Source organism: Trichomycterus rosablanca, chromosome 4 (assembly GCF_030014385.1).
Source record: "Trichomycterus rosablanca isolate fTriRos1 chromosome 4, fTriRos1.hap1, whole genome shotgun sequence".
NCBI lineage: Eukaryota > Metazoa > Chordata > Actinopteri > Siluriformes > Trichomycteridae > Trichomycterus > Trichomycterus rosablanca.
In genome coordinates, this window is record NC_085991.1 from 55,280,433 (window position 1) to 55,298,755 (window position 18,323).

General features: G+C 48.0%; 1 protein-coding gene across 1 annotated transcript; it reads right to left on the reverse strand.

The window, feature by feature from the left end:
- Positions 1–1,417: 1,417 nt before the first annotated feature.
- On the reverse strand, positions 1,418–11,843 carry LOC134311799 (uncharacterized). The gene is made up of 5 exons (XM_062993474.1): positions 11,793–11,843; positions 11,341–11,628; positions 10,965–11,107; positions 9,560–9,691; positions 1,418–2,859 (listed from the first exon to the last, which is right to left on the reverse strand). Exons 2-5 carry the CDS (start codon positions 11,582–11,584, stop codon positions 2,608–2,610), a joined length of 771 nt encoding a protein of 256 aa, XP_062849544.1. The 5' UTR covers positions 11,585–11,628; positions 11,793–11,843; the 3' UTR covers positions 1,418–2,607.
- Positions 11,844–18,323: the final 6,480 nt, after the last annotated feature.

The following is an 18,323-nucleotide window of genomic DNA, read 5'->3' on the forward strand; positions in this document are numbered from 1 at the left end:
CCTGCAAAGGATCAATAAAGAATCTATCAGTATCGCTCTGCAGTGGTTAAGTCTCCTGAACGTGGGATCATCCGATAACAGTGAAGGTGTGGGGTCACCACTCTGTCCCTCATCTGATCAACATTCATTTAGATGAATTCTTCTATTATTATCTGTATTTATTGTTTATTTAGATAATAAAAAACACATTTCTCACCAGGTAGATATTTGTATTTAAAACAGTGATAGACACGTGTGTTAAATGTATTAGGATTGTAGCACTAATCCCAGCTGTGTATAGAAAATCTGGAATGACTCAATTTGGTCTGGATCACAGTTACTAGGTGTTTCCTTTGTACGCCAGACATAGTGAACCGCATTACTCCCGCCCCGCCTCCAGAAAAAAAATATATATAAAAAACGCCAAGGAAGTGAATCACAAGCATAAACGTCTTTATGTCTAGCGGCGCAGGAGAGAAAAAGATGACTCCCGCTCAGCCGAAACAAAGAGTCTTTATAGTGGCGGCTTTTTCCACTCCACACCAGAGCGGTGTAGAGAACAGAGTGACGACTCTCCCATAGGGAACCGTTGTAACGGGGACGGGACATTTTTCTGTGCAGCTTCCGCATCGTGGGCTGCTCAAAAGTTCCAAACATCCCATAGAGCCCCATTCATTTCCACTACTTATCAAGCATTTTCAGTTGTATGTTGCTTTGTTTTAAAATAAATAATGAATTTGATGTCATTAATATACTTAATACTGTTATTGTTTAGAATTTGCTCAGCACTAAATGTTACATGTTTATCTTAATTAATAGGTATAACCCAATTTAGCTCAGTCAGTTAAGCTTAATTAATGACACTCGAGTCTTTTCACCTAAAATGAGGTGATTAATCAAGAGTTTTGTTACAGAAATGATCATAAAACATTAGAGCCATAATAAATCATGCTACTTTTACTTTCATACTTAAGTACATTTGAAGGTAAATTTAGTTTAGTACTTTAGTGGAGGTAAAGAGTATTTTTACTTTTACTACTACTTTTACTGGAGTAATATTTTACCTTGGATATCTCTACTTTAACTCGACTACATGGTTTGTGCACCTTGTCCACCACTTACATTAGACAAAATGAACTTGTGCATATTCATAATGAATTCATTCATGTGTTACATGTAGGAATGAATGATTAATCACTCATGAAATAAGAGATGAATGAAGCTATGTCATGTACCTGCACTATAATGTTAAAGGTATTGGTACGGTAGTGTGTTTATCAATCTGTTCATTCAGTGCAGGTAAACCTTATGAATACAGCCACATGGCTTAGTGTTTAACCAAAATGATTATTATTATTATTATGAATCCTCAGGAAAGTGAAGGGAGAGTTTATGCAAAAAACAAAACATAAACTTTAATCTCTGTACTGTATATCGTCTCTACTACTTAATGATATGACATTATGTAATGTATGCTAATATAATGTACTGTGTGTTATTAGTCATTATTAACATCAATCTTACACTTTATATACCAAATTGACATTAAAGCAGATGCAGTAAATGTAAATGCAGGTGAAAATACCCAGAAATTGTACAAATGTTTATTATTTAGTGTTTAATATTTCATTCACTGCTGCCGTTCCATATGAGAACATGACAGCGCCGGGTTTGTTTGGAACTATTGGAGGGTTACATGAACCACGTGACCGCGTAGCGGCGAGATCAAGGAGTGTCGCAACTCTCTCTATCTACGGCTCTGCACTCCACCAATCACCAGGAGCCACGTCACTGTTACCCCTTTTCCACCGGCCCGGATCCGAACTTGATTTTGAACCGGTTCCGTGTGTTTCCACCGGAAGAAATAGGTTCCAGACAGAGAACTAGGGTTCTAATCTGGCACCACAGAGTACTGGGTTTTTCAGCGTGAACCGTTACGTCGTCTGTGGGCGTGTCACAGTGTCGAGGTTTGGAATGGACGTTTTCACATGAGACATTATAACATTACATAGAATATAAACCACTTTCATCATTTAAAGTCACCTGATTACATTCTGATCCAGTTTGCTGCTGATATTTTTAAAGAGATGAACTGTGTGATATAACGCGGTAAACATGACCCGGACAGAACGAACAACGTTTAACGTGAAAAATAAAGCTTAACATGGCTTGTTGTACTAAAACACTGAGTGATGAATTTGAACTTGTAACCTGTACAGAGCTCTTATAACCAGTACAGAGACACTTATAACCAGTACAGAGACACTTATAACCAGTAATAACAGACAGGTTGAGTGTTCCTGTGTGGAACTGTTAGTACATTCAGACACGTTACTCTTTATCTGGTTGAAGATTTTTGTGGATTCAGAACCTGGAGCTGCAGAACCAGCACACGTGAAGTAAATCCAGTTAAACACAGATACATGTGCTGTATGTTAGACTGGGTTTGATGGTTATTTCACACAGATGTGAAGAAACACCATACACAATACATTCCCTACAACAGGTTCTACTCCCACATCATCACTTCTAACAGTTCTGAGTAAAACCAAAAACAACCAACAACAACCAGAAACACGTTCAGCTTCAGTGCAGCTCATTAGAATGATGAATCAGTCTCATCAGGCTTTATACGGTGTGGTTCTCCTGGCTCAGTGATGTGTTATTTAGGACCTGTAGGAGTCCGTTTACATGCTCAATGTTCTTCCACGCCTCCGTATAGCTCTCACCGGACTCCTCTGCAGATCTGAACTGGTCCACATAGTCATTTAAATCAACCAGCAGATAAAACAGGACCTGCTGTTTCTGCTCGTCTGATTTTATGTCACTTATTCCGTCTTCATTGTTCTCTTGTAATTTAAAATACACATCAAAACCTTCCTGTTAAACACAACATCAAAATCAGGAGTCATTAAACCAACAACAAACTCCAGAACAGATACAATACAGTCAGTTATAGACACTCTTGGTGTGAACGTGTAAAACAGGGTTGGTTTTGTAACTGGATATAATACAACCCCAAATAAAGAAAAATTGGGACAGTAAAGCATTTACCACTTTGTAACGTCGCCGCTCCTATTCACCACTTAAACAAGGTTTTCGCACCGAGGAGACCAAGTGATTTAGTGTTTCAGCTTTTATTTTGTCTCGTTCTAAACATGTGCAGCAGGTAGATTTGCATCGTCTTGTTGAAAAATGCTGGACGTCCCTGGAAAAGACGTCTTGAAGGCAGCACATGTTCCTCTAAGATCTCAACGTACTTTTCTGTATTAATGCTGCATCACAGAGTGTAAATGACTTTTACCATGACACACCCTGGTACTGACACGCCCTCATACCATGACAGACCCTGGTACTGACACGCCCCCATACCATGACAGACCCTGGTACTGACACACCCCCATACCATGACACACCCTGGTACTGACACACCCCATACCATGACAGACCCTGGTACTGACACACCCCCATACCATGATACACCCTGGTACTGACACACCCCCATACCATGACACACCCTGGTACTGACACACCCCCATACCATGACAGACCCTGGTACTGACACACCCCCATACCATGACACACCCTGGTACTGACATACCCCATCCCATGATACACCCTGGTACTGACACACCCCCATACCATGACACACCCTGGTACTGACATACCCCATCCCATGATACACCCTGGTACTGACACGCCCCCATACCATGATACACCCTGGTACTGACACACCCCCATACCATGATACACCCTGGTACTGACACACCCCCATACCATGACACACTCTGGTACTGACATACCCCATCCCATGATACACCCTGGTACTGACACGCCCCCATACCATGATACACCCTGGTACTGACACACCCCCATACCATGATACACCCTGGTACTGACACACCCCCATACCATGACAGACCCTGGTACTGACACGCCCCATACCATGATACACCCTGGTACTGACACGCCCTCATACCATGACACACCCTGGTACTGACACACCCACATACCATGACACACCCTGGTACTGACACCCCCCCATACCATGATACACCCTGGTACTGACACACCCCCATACCATGACACACCCTGGTACTGACACACCCACATACCATGACACACCCTGGTACTGACACACCCCATACCATGATACACCCTGGTACTGACACACCCCATACCATGACAGACCCTGGTACTGACACACCCCCATACCATGACACACCCTGGTACTGACACCCCCCCATACCATGACAGACTCTGGTACTGACACACCCAATACCATGACACACCCTGGTACTGACACACCCCATACCATGATACACCCTGGTACTGACACACCCCCATACCATGATACACCCTGGTACTGACACACCCCCATACCATGACACACCCTGATACTGACACACCCCCATACCATGACACACCCTGGTACTGACACACCCCCATACCATGACACACCCTGGTACTGACACACCCCCATACCATGACACACACTGGTACTGACACACCCCCATACCATGAAAGACCCTGGTACTGACACACCCCATACCATGATACACCCTGGTACTGACACACCCCCATACCATGACACACCCTGGTACTGACACACCCACATACCATGACACACCCTGGTACTGACACAGCCCCATACCATGATACACCCTGGTACTGACACACCCCCATACCATGACACACCCTGGTACTGACACCACCCCATACCATGATACACCCTGGCACTGACACACCCCCATACCATGACAGACCCTGGTACTGACACGCCCCCATACCATGACACACCCTGGTACTGACATACCCCATCCCATGATACACCCTGGTACTGACACACCCCCATACCATGACACACCCAGGTACTGACACACAACCATACCATGACACACCCTGGTACTGACACCCCCCCATACCATGACAGACCCTGGTACTGACACGCCCCATACCATGACACACCCTGGTACTGACACAGCCCCATACCATGATACACCCTAGTACTGACAAACCCCATCCCATGATACACCCTGGTACTGACACACCCCCATACCATGACACACCCTGGTACTGACACACCCCCATACCATGACACACCCTGGTACTGACACACCCCCATACCATGACAGACCCTGGTACTGACACGCCCCATACCATGACAGACCCTGGTACTGACACACCCCCATACCATGATACACCCTGGTACTGACACACCCCCATACCATGACACACCCTGGCACTGACACACCCCCATACCATGACACACCCTGGTACTGACACACCCCCATACCATGACAGACCCTGGTACTGACAAGCCCCCATACCATGACACACCCTGGTACTGACACCCCCCATACCATGACACACCCTGGTACTGACACACTCCATACCATGACACACCCTGGTACTGACACACTCCCATACCATGACACACCCTGGTACTGACACACCCCCATACCATGACACACCCTGGTACTGACACACTCCCATACCATGACAGACCCTGGTACTGACACACCCCCATACCATGATACACCCTGGTACTGACACGCCCTCATACCATGACACACCCTGGTACTGACACACCCACATACCATGACACACCCAGGTACTGACACACCCCCATACCATTATACACCCTGGTACTGACACACCCCCATATCATGACACACCCCATACCATGATACACCCTGGTACTGACACACCCCATACCATGACAGACCCTGGTACTGACACACCCCCATACCATGATACACCCTGGTACTGACACGCCCTCATACCATGACACACCCTGGTACTGACACACCCACATACCATGACACACCCAGGTACTGACACCCCCCCATACCATTATACACCCTGGTACTGACACACCCCCATATCATGACACACCCCATACCATGATACACCCTGGTACTGACACACCCCATACCATGACAGACTCTGGTACTGACACACCCAATACCATGACACACCCTGGTACTGACACACCCCCATACCATGACAGACCCTGGTACTGACACACCCCATACCATGAAACACCCTGGTACTGACACCCCCCCATACCATGACAGACCCTGGTACTGACACACCCCATACCCTGACACACCCTGGTACTGACACGCCCCCATACCATGACAGACCCTGGTACTGACACGCCCCCATACCATGACAGACCCTGGTACTAACACACCCCATACCATGACAGACCCTGGTACTAATACACCCCCATACCATGATACACCCTGGTACTGACACACCCCATACCATGATACACCCTGGTACTGACACGCCCTCATACCATGACAGACCCTGGTACTGACACGCCCCCATACCATGACAGACCCTGGTACTGACACACCCCCATACCATGACAGACCCTGGTACTGACACACCCCCATACCATGACAGACCCTGGTACTGACACGCCCCATACCATGATACACCCTGGTACTGACACACTCCCATACCATGACACACCCTGGTACTGACACACTCCCATACCATGACACACCCTGGTACTGACACACCCCCATACCATGATACACCCTGGTACTGACACACCCCCATACCATGATACACCCTGGTACTGACACGCCCCCATACCATGACAGACCCTGGTACTGACACACCCCCATACCATGACAGACCCTGGTACTGACACACCCCCATACCATGATACACCCTGGTACTGACACGCCCCCATACCATGACAAACCCTGGTACTGACACACCCCCATACCATGATACACCCTGGTACTGACACGCCCCCATACAATGACAGACCCTGGTACTGACACACCCCCATACCATGACAGACCCTGGTACTGACACACCCCCATACCATGACAGACCCTGGTACTGACACACTCCCATACCATGACAGACCCTGGTACTGACACACTCCCATACCATGACACACCCTGGTACTGACACACTCCCATACCATGACACACCCTGGTACTGACACACTCCCATACCATGACACACCCTGGTACTAACACACCCCCATACCATGATACACCCTGGTACTGACACGCCCCCATACCATGACAGACCCTGGTACTGACACACCCCCATACCATGACAGACCCTGGTACTGACACACCCCCATACCATGACAGACCCTGGTACTGACACACTCCCATACCATGACACACCCTGGTACTGACACACTCCCATACCATGACACACCCTGGTACTGACACACTCCCATACCATGACACACCCTGGTACTGACACACCCCCATACCATGATACACCCTGGTACTGACACGCCCCCATACCATGATACACCCTGGTACTGACACGCCCCCATACCATGACAGACCCTGGTACTGACACGCCCCCATACCATGACAGACCCTGGTACTGACACCCCATACCATGACAGACCCTGGTACTGACACACCCCCATACCATGACAGACCCTGGTACTGACACACCCCCATACCATGATACACCCTGGTACTGACACGCCCCCATACCATGACACACCCTGGTACTGACACGCCCCCATACCATGACAGACCCTGGTACTGACACGTCCCATACCATGACACACCCTGGTACTGACACACCCCCATACCATGATACACCCTGGTACTGACACGCCCCCATACCATGATACACCTTGGTACTGACACGCCCCCATACCATGACAGACCCTGGTACTGACACACCCCCATACCATGAAAAACCCTGGTACTGACACCCCATACCTTGACACACCCTGGTACTGACACACCCCCATACCATGACAGACCCTGGTACTGACACACCCCCATATCATGACAGACCCTGGTACTGACACACCCCCATATTATGACAGACCCTGGTACTGACACACCCCCATACCATGACACACCCTGGTACTGACACACCCCCATACCATGACACACCCTGGTACTGACACACTCCCATACCATGACACACCCTGGTACTGACACACCCCCATACCATGATACACCATGGTACTGACACGCCCCCATACCATGACACACCCTGGTACTGGTACTGACACACCCCCATACCATGACACACCCTGGTACTGACACACTCTCATACCATGACAGACCCTGGTACTGACACGCCCCCATACCATGACAGACCCTGGCACTGACACACCCCCATACCATGACAGACCCTGGTACTGACACACCCCCATACCATGACAGACCCTGGTACTGACACACCCCCATACCATGACAGACCCTGGTACTGACACCCCCATACCATGACAGACCCTGGTACTGACACACCCCCATACTATGACAGACCCTGGTACTGACACACCCCCATACCATGACACACCCTGGTACTGACACACCCCCATACCATGACACACCCTGGTACTGACACGCCCCATACCATGACACACCCTGGTACTGACACGCCCCCATACCATGACAGACCCTGGTACTGACACGTCCCATACCATGACACACCCTGGTACTGACACACCCCCATACCATGATACACCCTGGTACTGACACACCCCCATACCATGACACACCCTGGTACTGATACACCCCCATACCATGATACACCCTGGTACTGACACACCCCCATACCATGACAGACCCTGGTACTGACACGTCCCATACTATGACACACCCTGGTACTGACACACCCCCATACCATGATACACCCTGGTACTGACACACCCCCATACCATGATACACCCTGGTACTGACACACCCCCATACCATGACACACCCTGGTACTGATACACCCCCATACCATGATACACCCTGGTACTGACACACCCCCATACCATGAAAGACCCTGGTACTGACACCCCATACCATGACACACCCTGGTACTGACACACCCCCATACCATGACAGACCCTGGTACTGACACACCCCCATATCATGACAGACCCTGGTACTGACACACCCCCATACCATGACAGGTCCTGGCTTTTGGACGTGTTGCTGTTAACAGTCTGGATCCTTTTCGTCTTTGGTCCGGATCACACAGCGACCATTTTTTCCAAAAAAGACCTGGAATGCTGATTCATCTGACCATAATACACGTTTCCACTGTGTGATGGTCCATCCTAGATGCCTCAGAGCCCAGAGAAGTGGACGCCGCTTCTGGACATGGTTAACATGAGGCTTCTTTTTTGCACAGTAAAGTGTTAAGTATCATTTGTGCAGTAACTCTGTATTGTAGAGCTGATAAAGGTTTGATGAACTAATCCCTCACTCATGTGGTTCTATCAGCTAGTGTTGAGTGGGGATGGAAGATCATGGGTGCTCATAAGAGACTCTCAGCCTTTCCTGGATGCTGCTTTTGTACCAAACCATGATTACAATCACCTTTAGTAACCCCCGTATACATCTAAGAAATTCTGTGTTTTTATATTATTTGCATTTTCCATACTGTCCCAACTTTTTTGATTTGGGGTTATAAATATTACAAATGATTATAGTTTCATTATATATAATAAAATGTAAATCCTTATATATATTTTTACAGGTTAACAGGTTATAAATGTTGAGATGATCAGACAGTTCCTGGGTGTATTTGGTGTATTTTATAATAAATATTCGTCTCAGTTACTTACAGAATGGTTTTTGTACTGCAGATATTTTTTCTTCAGGTTTTTGTACTCCATCCAAAGCACCAGTGCAGAGTACAGCGGCGCCGCAGCCAGCAGCACCGTGTTCCTTACTACGTCATCTTTCACCTGCTTCACCTGAAACACAGAAAAGATTTTATTATTAAAGTTTAATCTATTATCTATTATTTAAGTTTAACGGTGAGGGTGTGAGGAGTAGTAGTCGGTCGTGTCAAATATTGTGCATCAATAAAGCACCAAAACACAGATACAATTATTTCATAGATCTACAGTATTAAGAAAACCTTTAAATACCGTGTTGTGCAGAAACATGACTGGGAAATACTGTTCTAAATTACCATTAAATACCTATAAATACCAGAAACAATCAAGTTACCAGACATTATCTATAAGTAATTGACTGTAGCTATATAAAAAAAAGTGTTAATTAATACAGTCCATGTAAACGCTTAGTCCATATAAATATCAGATACGAATGTGTTTTTAAACAACTACAAACATCACAAATATAAATCATGTTTATAACCATATGATAGAATAACCTGAATAAACTGTAGAGATGAAACATCACACAGTAAACGAGTTTCACTTCTGTCTCAAACAGTACTTGAGGGGAGAAGGCGGAGATACGCGGTTTTGATGGACAGCTCTAGCAGCCAATGGAGATACTCGTTACAGAGATCACGTGATTTCATTCATCTTTTCATCAACACGTAAAAAAAGTAAAAACCGCTAAAAGTAGTTTTATTAATAATAATTAATAATTTATTAATTTATTTTTTCTGATTGACTGCGCTGGTGGGTGACAAGTAATGCAGTTTAAGATGCGGGCCGTATAAAACCCGATCCGGACTTTGTGATCCATTTAACAGCAGTGTTTGTAAAGTTCTGTGTACAGTTCATGCGCTTTACATCCAAATTCATCTGAAATACAGTTCATTACCACAGAGACACACATGTGTATGTGGCACAAACAGCCAAATAAAAATAGTTGGATTAAAAATTTTAATCTCAATTCATTTTTTTACGACAGCTCCACTTACCACAGAGAAGCACTTTGTAGTTCTACAATTACTGACTGTAGATGAGCGATTGTCTCTGACTTTATATCTACAAGGTGGACCGACTAGGTAGGAGTGTCTAATAGAGTGGACAGTGAGTGGACACGGTGTTTAAAAACTCCAGCAGCGCTGCTGTGTCTGATCCACTCATACCAGCACAACACACACTAACACACCACCACCATGTCAGTGTCAATGCAGTGCTGAGAATGATCCACCACCTAAATAATACCTGCTCTGTGGTGGTCCTGACCATTAAAGAACAGGGGCTTCGTTTAGACACAACAAATCACAAATATTTAACAGTGTTCTGTGTTAAAGTTACTTACAGGAAACCATAGTAACTGCAGAATCTTTTTCCTCAGGTCTACACACTTTCTCAGAATCCAAACTCCAACAATCAGCGGCAGCACATACAGCACCAGCAGCACCACCAGCAACAGTATCAGTATAATCGCCCAAACTGGAAACACTGGAAACCACAAACACACAGAAAAGAGATTTTATTAATAATGTGATCCTGATTTACATCTTTTATTAAGAGTAAATATTAAGAGAATCACACGTACACTACATGGACAAAATTATTGCGACACTTCTTCTAATAGGTGTAATAAATTAAGCTTCAGCCGCATATGACAGGATTTCCCATAATACAGTTCTGTAAACCTTCACCCCTACAGTCCCCCACATATAAACACTTACCTACAGTGACGGAGTATATATGAAGATCTTTATTCTTCATGTCCTGGATGGTGTAAACTCCACTATCAGCTGGTTTTACTCCTCTCAGTGTGATACTGGTGTGATGGAATGAAACTCTGTGTTTATAATCGTCTCTGCATTGTAGTTCTCCAGCGTTCTCCATCCAGCAGATGTCTTCAGCAGATACACCAGCAGAATCTCTGCTATAGATCAACTTCACTGGCTCTGTTATATGTACATCCATCACCTGACTGTTAAACTGATTCAGATGAACTAATGAAATCAGGGCTGAGGGGAAAAATCATGAGGAACCATTAAAAATCATGAGGAACCATGAGGAACTATAAGGAACTATGAGGAACTATAAGGAACTATGAGGAACTTCAGCTGTATGTGGATTTAAAGCATTTATTATTTATTGTTGAATCAGAAGAATAAAACAGGACACTTACGATCAATGCTGAGACGAACATCACAAATGTCTTTACCATCACACCTACATGTGTACGTGTTCCTCTTACTGAAATCAGCAGCAGTGATGGTGAAGGTCTGAACCCCCCTCAGATACTGATCATGGGAAGTGTTAAATCCACTCTTTGGCCAACATGATTTCTGGTTACACTGAGCCAGAACATCGTTTGGTTTATCAAACACAGACCATTCAACAGCAGTACAATTCCTTTCACAGGTGAGAGTAGCAGGTTGATTCAACTTCACCCGAACTTCAGTCACGGCTGATTTAGATCCTGCAGCCAAAATACATTTATATTAATATACAAGTGTAAAACGTGACATCACTACAAGGAAAAAAGGTAGAAGAATAAAAGGAGAGTGGCGAGAGAACGCAATCAGGTAAACCCCAAACCATTTATTACAGACTAGGATTTATTCTGAACCAGCACTGATGTAAAAACTTCATTACTGGTTGTTCCACTTTCTGCAGTAATGACTGCTATCAAATGTTTGTGATACTTGCAATCCATTCCAATAGTGTTCCTTTCTCTGCTTTCAAATCCCTAACAGCCCACTGAGTGTCAGTATAAGCTTTAAAACATTCAGAGCCAAACAAGTGGATGCAGTTTGTAGACTTCATAACTGAAGGGGTGCACAAACTTTGCATAAGGCAATATGTCCATAAAGCTGTAATGTCATCTGCAGCTATCATGTAAGGTGTGCTAGATGTAGGTAGGTGAGATTACACTTACCAGCCATGAATGAGAAGATGAACAATAAGAGGATCTGGTGAGGAACGCTGCCGAGCTTCATAGCTGCTGAAACACAACAGCACAATCAGTTCAGTACAGGTGAGAACAGGCGAGATGTTTCGTAGGTAAATAATCTGACAATGTTTATTACAATCACAAATCTGAAAATGTTGGGACAGTATGGGAAATGCAAATAAAATAAAAACACAGAGTTCCTTACATTGACGTTTATTTGATGTCAGACAGGATGAACCTGAGATATTTCATCTTTTATCTGCTCAACTTCATTTCATTTATTAATAAACATCCATGATGAGTAAAGATGATTAGAGGATCCAGTTTGTCCACAAATGTGTGAGAAAATGATTGAAATGTTTAAAAACAATGAACCTCAAAGAAAGATTGGAAGGGATTTGCATGTTCTCCCTCTACAGTGCAGAGTATCATTAAATCATCTATATATCTGTCTGTCTGTCTGTCTATCTATCTATCTGTCTTTCTATCTATATATCTGTCTGTCTGTCTTTCTATCTATGTCTGTTTATCTATCTATCTATCTATCTATCTATCTATCTATCTGTCTGTCTGTCTTTCTATCTATGTCTGTTTATCTATCTATCTATCTATCTATCTATCTGTCTTTCTATCTATATATCTGTCTGTCTGTCTTTCTATCTATGTCTGTTTATCTATCTATCTATCTATCTATCTATCTATCTGTCTGTCTGTCTTTCTATCTATGTCTGTTTATCTATCTATCTATCTATCTATATATCTGTCTGTCTATCTATCTGTGTTAAGAGGTTTGAAATTGGAACCACAATGCGAACTCAACCACAGAGACTGAAACAGGGTTTAAATGGTTTATTAAGAATCACAGTCCAAACAGAGAACCAGGGAACGAGGGTGAAGGCGAGGGTACCAGCGGCAGTTTAGAGGGTTGAAGGGTGACAGGGACCCCAGGTGGCAGGTGGATGAGGGATCCAGGGACCAGGCAGAGAAGGCAGGAACACAGGAACAGAGAGCCGGCGAGGGATCCAGGAACCAGGCAGAGAAGGCAGGAACACAGGAACAGAGAGCCGGCGGGGGATCCAGGAACCAGGCAGAGAAGGCAGGAACACAGGAACAGAGAGCAGGTGCAAAGGGAACCAGGCAGTGTGCAGAGCAAACAGCAACTGACAATCTGGTGGTGACTGGGAAGAAACCAAGGGTTTAAAACAGTAGGCTGATGAGGAGTAGATTGGAGACAGGTGTGCCTAATTAGGCAGAGGAGAGATCTATTGGCTGGAAAATGGAGGTGAAGTGCCTCCAGCCACCACCAGATGTCGCCAAAACTGCCCACAAAGGGAGTCTAGGGAACAACAGCCCCTGAGAAACTCCTAACAGTACCCCCCCCCCCTTTAACGGGCGCCTCTAGGCGACCTACCCGGCTTGTCAGGGTTGTCCCGGTGAAAGTCCTGGATGAGGTGGGGGTCCAAAATGGCAGAGCGGGGAACCCAGGACCGTTCCTCTGGACCGTAACCCTCCCAGTCCACCAGGTATTGGAGGCCCCGGCCCCGGTGCCTGGAATCCAGGAGACGGCGGACTGTGTAGGCCGGGTGTCCTTCGATGAGTCGGGCGGGTGGAGCGGGTTCGGACGGAGGGCACAGGTCGGAAAGGTGGACAGGTTTCAACTGAGAGACGTGGAAAGTGGGGTGAATGCGCATATGTCGGGGCAGGTTGAGTCGGACTGCAGTGGGGCTGATGATACCTTGTACGGTGTAGGGGCCAATATAACGGGGCGCCAGCTTTCGGGATTCAGAGCGTAGGGGGATGTTTTTGGAGGACAACCAAACCGACTGACCAAGAAGGTATTGAGGACTGGGTTTCCGGTGGCGGTTGGCCGAACGTTGGGCGGCGGTCTGAGATCTAAGTAAAGCGGCCCTTACGAATTTCCAGACCTTCTTGCAGCGGCGGATGTGGTGGTCGACTGAGGGTACTGCCAACTCAACCTCTTGTTCAGACAACAGTGGTGGTAGGTAGCCCAGGGAGGCCTCGAACGGGGATCGACCAGTAGCCGAGCAGGTGAGGGTGTTGTGAGCGTATTCCGCCCAGGCGAGGTGAGTGCTCCAGAGAGAGGGGTCTTTGGCCGTCATACAGCGCAGGGCAGCCTCCACTTCTTGATTTGCCCTTTCAGCTTGTCCGTTGGACTGGGGGTGGAACCCGGACGAAAGGCTGACGGTAGCTCCCAGGGACTTACAAAAGGCACGCCAGACTTGAGACACAAACTGGGGACCGCGGTCTGAGACAATGTCCAAGGGAATTCCATGGATCTTAAAGACTTGGTCAAATAAAAGTTGAGCCGTCTCCAGGGCTGAGGGCAGCTTGGGTAGAGCAATCAGTCGGACAGCCTTGGAAAAACGGTCCACAACCGTCAGGATGACAGTCATACCCTTAGATTCTGGAAGACCAGTAATAAAGTCTAGGGCGATGTGGGACCAGGGACGACCAGGGATGGACAGGGGCTGTAGTAGGCCAGCTGAAGGCGCGTGGGTGGCTTTGTTACGGGCGCAGGTGGCGCAGGCAGCCACAAACTCCCTAGAGTCTGCCTCGAGGGAGGGCCACCAAAAATGACGTCTGAGGAGAGATTCGGTGCGGTTCGCTCCGGGGTGACCAGCGAAATTGGAACTGTGGGACCACTTGAGGACAGAAGGCCTTACAGCGGTCGGGACGAACAGACGGTTGGGGGGTCCATCCCCAGGGTCAGGTTCCTGTTCTTGGGCTTCTCTTATAGCTTCCTGGATCTCCCAGGTAACTCCAGCTAGCACACAATTAGAGGGCAAGATGGAATCGGAGGAGGGTGGAGAGTCCTCTGCACTGAACTGACGTGAAAGCGCATCGGGTTTGGTGTTGCGGGTGCCTGGGCGGTACGTCAGCGTGAAGTTGAATCGGCTGAAGAATAAGGCCCATCTGGCCTGACGGGAATTCAGTCGTTTAGCCGTCTGGACATAGGAAAGGTTCTTGTGATCTGTCCAAACCACGAATGGCTGGCTAGCGCCCTCCAGCCAGTGCCTCCACTCTTCAAGGGCTAATTTGACAGCCAAGAGCTCTCGATTACCTACGTCGTAATTGGCTTCCGAAGGGGTGAGCCGTCGGGAGAAAAAGGCACAGGGATGGAGCCTATTGTCAGAGCTGGAGCGTTGGGAGAGGACCGCTCCGACTCCACTAGAAGACGCATCCACCTCCACGAAGAACTGCCTTGAGGGGTCTGGTTGAGAGAGAACAGGTGCCGAGGTGAATAGGGCCTTAAGACGGTCGAAAGCGGCCTGAGCCTCTAGGGACCAAGAGAAGGGGACTTTGGTGGACGTCAGACTGGTGAGGGGGGCCGCTACCTTGCTGTAGTTGCGGATGAATATCCTGTAGAAGTTGGCAAACCCCAGGAAGCGCTGCAATGCCTTACGGCAGGATGGGGTCGGCCACTCCTTCACAGCTCGAAGCTTCTCGAGGTCAGCCCTAATTTGTCCAGGCTGGATGATGAAACCTAGAAAGGCGATGGTGCGAGCATGGAATTCACATTTTTCGGCTTTAACGTATAGTCGGTTTTCCAACAGGCGGGTAAGAACCCGCCGGACGTGAACAACATGCTCCTCAGAAGACCGGGAAAAGATCAGGATGTCATCCAGGTAAACAAAGACAAAACGGTAAAGGAAATCTCGTAGAACATCATTTGCCAGGGCCTGGAAGACGGCGGGGGCGTTGGTCAGGCCAAAGGGCATCACCTGATATTCGAAATGACCTAGGGGAGTGTTGAAGGCCGTCTTCCACTCATCACCTTCACGGATACGCACCAGGTGATAGGCATTGCGGAGGTCAAGTTTGCTAAAGATAGAAGCACCTTGCAACGACTCGAACACAGAAGACGAGAGGGGAAGGGGATACTTGTTCCTGACAGTGATCTGGTTCAGCCCTCGGTAGTCTATGCAGGGCCTCAAGGACTTATCCTTCTTTTCCACAAAAAAGAACCCTGCACCAAGGGGAGAGGAGGATGGACGGATGAGACCCGTTTCAAGACTCTCAGAGATATAATTTTCCATGGCTTCACGCTCAGGACGAGACAGATGGTAAAGGCGGCTGGTGGGAAGTGCGGCCCCGGGGAGGAGATCAATAACGCAGTCGTAGGGCCGGTGTGGAGGAAGAGATCGAGCTCGGTCCTTACTAAATACTTCCCTGAGATCATGATACTCGGAGGGGACCTGGGAGAGGTCAACATGGTCAGGAGAGGTTGAGGGAGGAGGGTCGGCACGAGGGCTAGAGGGATGGACTGCAGACTGTAAACACCGGGAGTGGCAAAGATCACTCCAAGCAGTGATCTTTCCTAGCTGCCAATCAAGATGGGGATTATGGGTGGAGAGCCATGGGAAACCCAAAACCAGAGGGGACTTGGGGGTCTTGACAACCGAGAAACGGAGGGACTCGCGATGATTGCCAGAAAGAACGAGGGTCACTGGAGCAGTGCGGTGAGTAATGCGAGCGAGCATGCGCCCATCCAGAGCGAAAGCGGTTACGGGGGTGTCGAGAGCCTCCAAGACGCACCCCTTCTTGGTGGCAAAACCCTCATCGATGAGATTGTCTTCTGACCCAGAATCGATGAGTGCCAGGAGGGACACTGGATTCCCAGGGAAGCATAGGGTAGCAGGGACCTGGAGGCGAGGACGAAGAGGTGGGGTTGTGGGTCTTGAGCTCGTCAGAGTCCCCACTCCTACTGGCGAGCTCCACCTTTTGGGCGTATGGGGCATGAAGCGAGAAGGTGCCCGGTTTGGCCACAATAGAGGCATTCGCCCGAACGCAATCTTCTGAGACGTTCTTCCGGGGCGAGCCGGGCTCGTCCAAGCTGCATGGGTTCGGCACCCTCCGCAGTGGGGAAAGCTAGACACGGAACAGGCGTTTCATGAAGAGAGGATCTAGGAAAAACTGGTTTCGGGGTCGGAGCAGGGCGTGACGACCGCTCCCGGCGGCGCTCCCGGAGCCGGCCGTCCAGACGGATAGCCAGGTCAATGAGACCCTGAAGACTAGAAGGTTCATCCCGGGCTGCCAACTCATCTTTAAGGCATTCTTCTAGGCCACGACGGAAAGCTCCCCGGAGGGCGGCGTCATTCCAGCCGGCATCAGCCGCAAGCGTCCAGAACTCCACGGCGTACTCAGCAACAGACCGGGAGCCCTGGTGTAGCCCCAACAGTCGACTGGCCGCATCCCCGGCATGATCAGGGTGATCAAACACCGCCTGAAACTGGCAGAGGAAGTCCTCATAATTACCCGCCTGTGGACCCACAGAAGACTGGGCAGCTTCGGCCCAAGTTAAGGCTCTTCCCCTGAGGAGTCCAATCACATAGACTATCTTGCTGGCGTCGGTGGCAAAGGTGATGGGTCGCTGGCTAAAGACCAGGCCGCACTGGTACAGGAAACCCCGGCACTTATCCAACTCACCATGGTAAGGTTCCGGATGGGTGGTGAGTCCCTCAGCCATGGACGGCGCAGGGGGACCCAACTCGGCAACAGGAACGTGTGGCACGGCGCTGGGGTTCGGGGACGAGATAGGTTGGGCGAAGGTAAGGGCTTCAACTTGCCGGAAGACCTGGCCTAATTGCTGCACAAGCTGGCGGTTGCTCTCAATGAGAGACCTGAGCAATTGGTCGTGCTGAATCAGCTGAGTGGCTTGGCAGCTCAGCAGGGACTCAATGGACTCCTGCCCATCTGTGGAGGGGTTCGCGGGTTCCATGGTAGACCAGATTGTACTGTTAA

Excerpts from the sequence above, each read along its gene's own strand:
- LOC134311799 (XM_062993474.1), bottom strand. The coding sequence starts at position 11,584 with ATGGATGTACATATAACAGAGCCAGTGAAGTTGATCTATAGCAGAGAT. Across the intron at positions 11,108-11,340 it reads TATATACTCCGTCACTGTAG|TGTTTCCAGTTTGGGCGATT; the intron begins GTAAGTGTTTAT and ends TGTGGTTTCCAG. Across the intron at positions 9,692-10,964 it reads TGCAGTTACTATGGTTTCCT|GTGAAGCAGGTGAAAGATGA; the intron begins GTAAGTAACTTT and ends TCTGTGTTTCAG.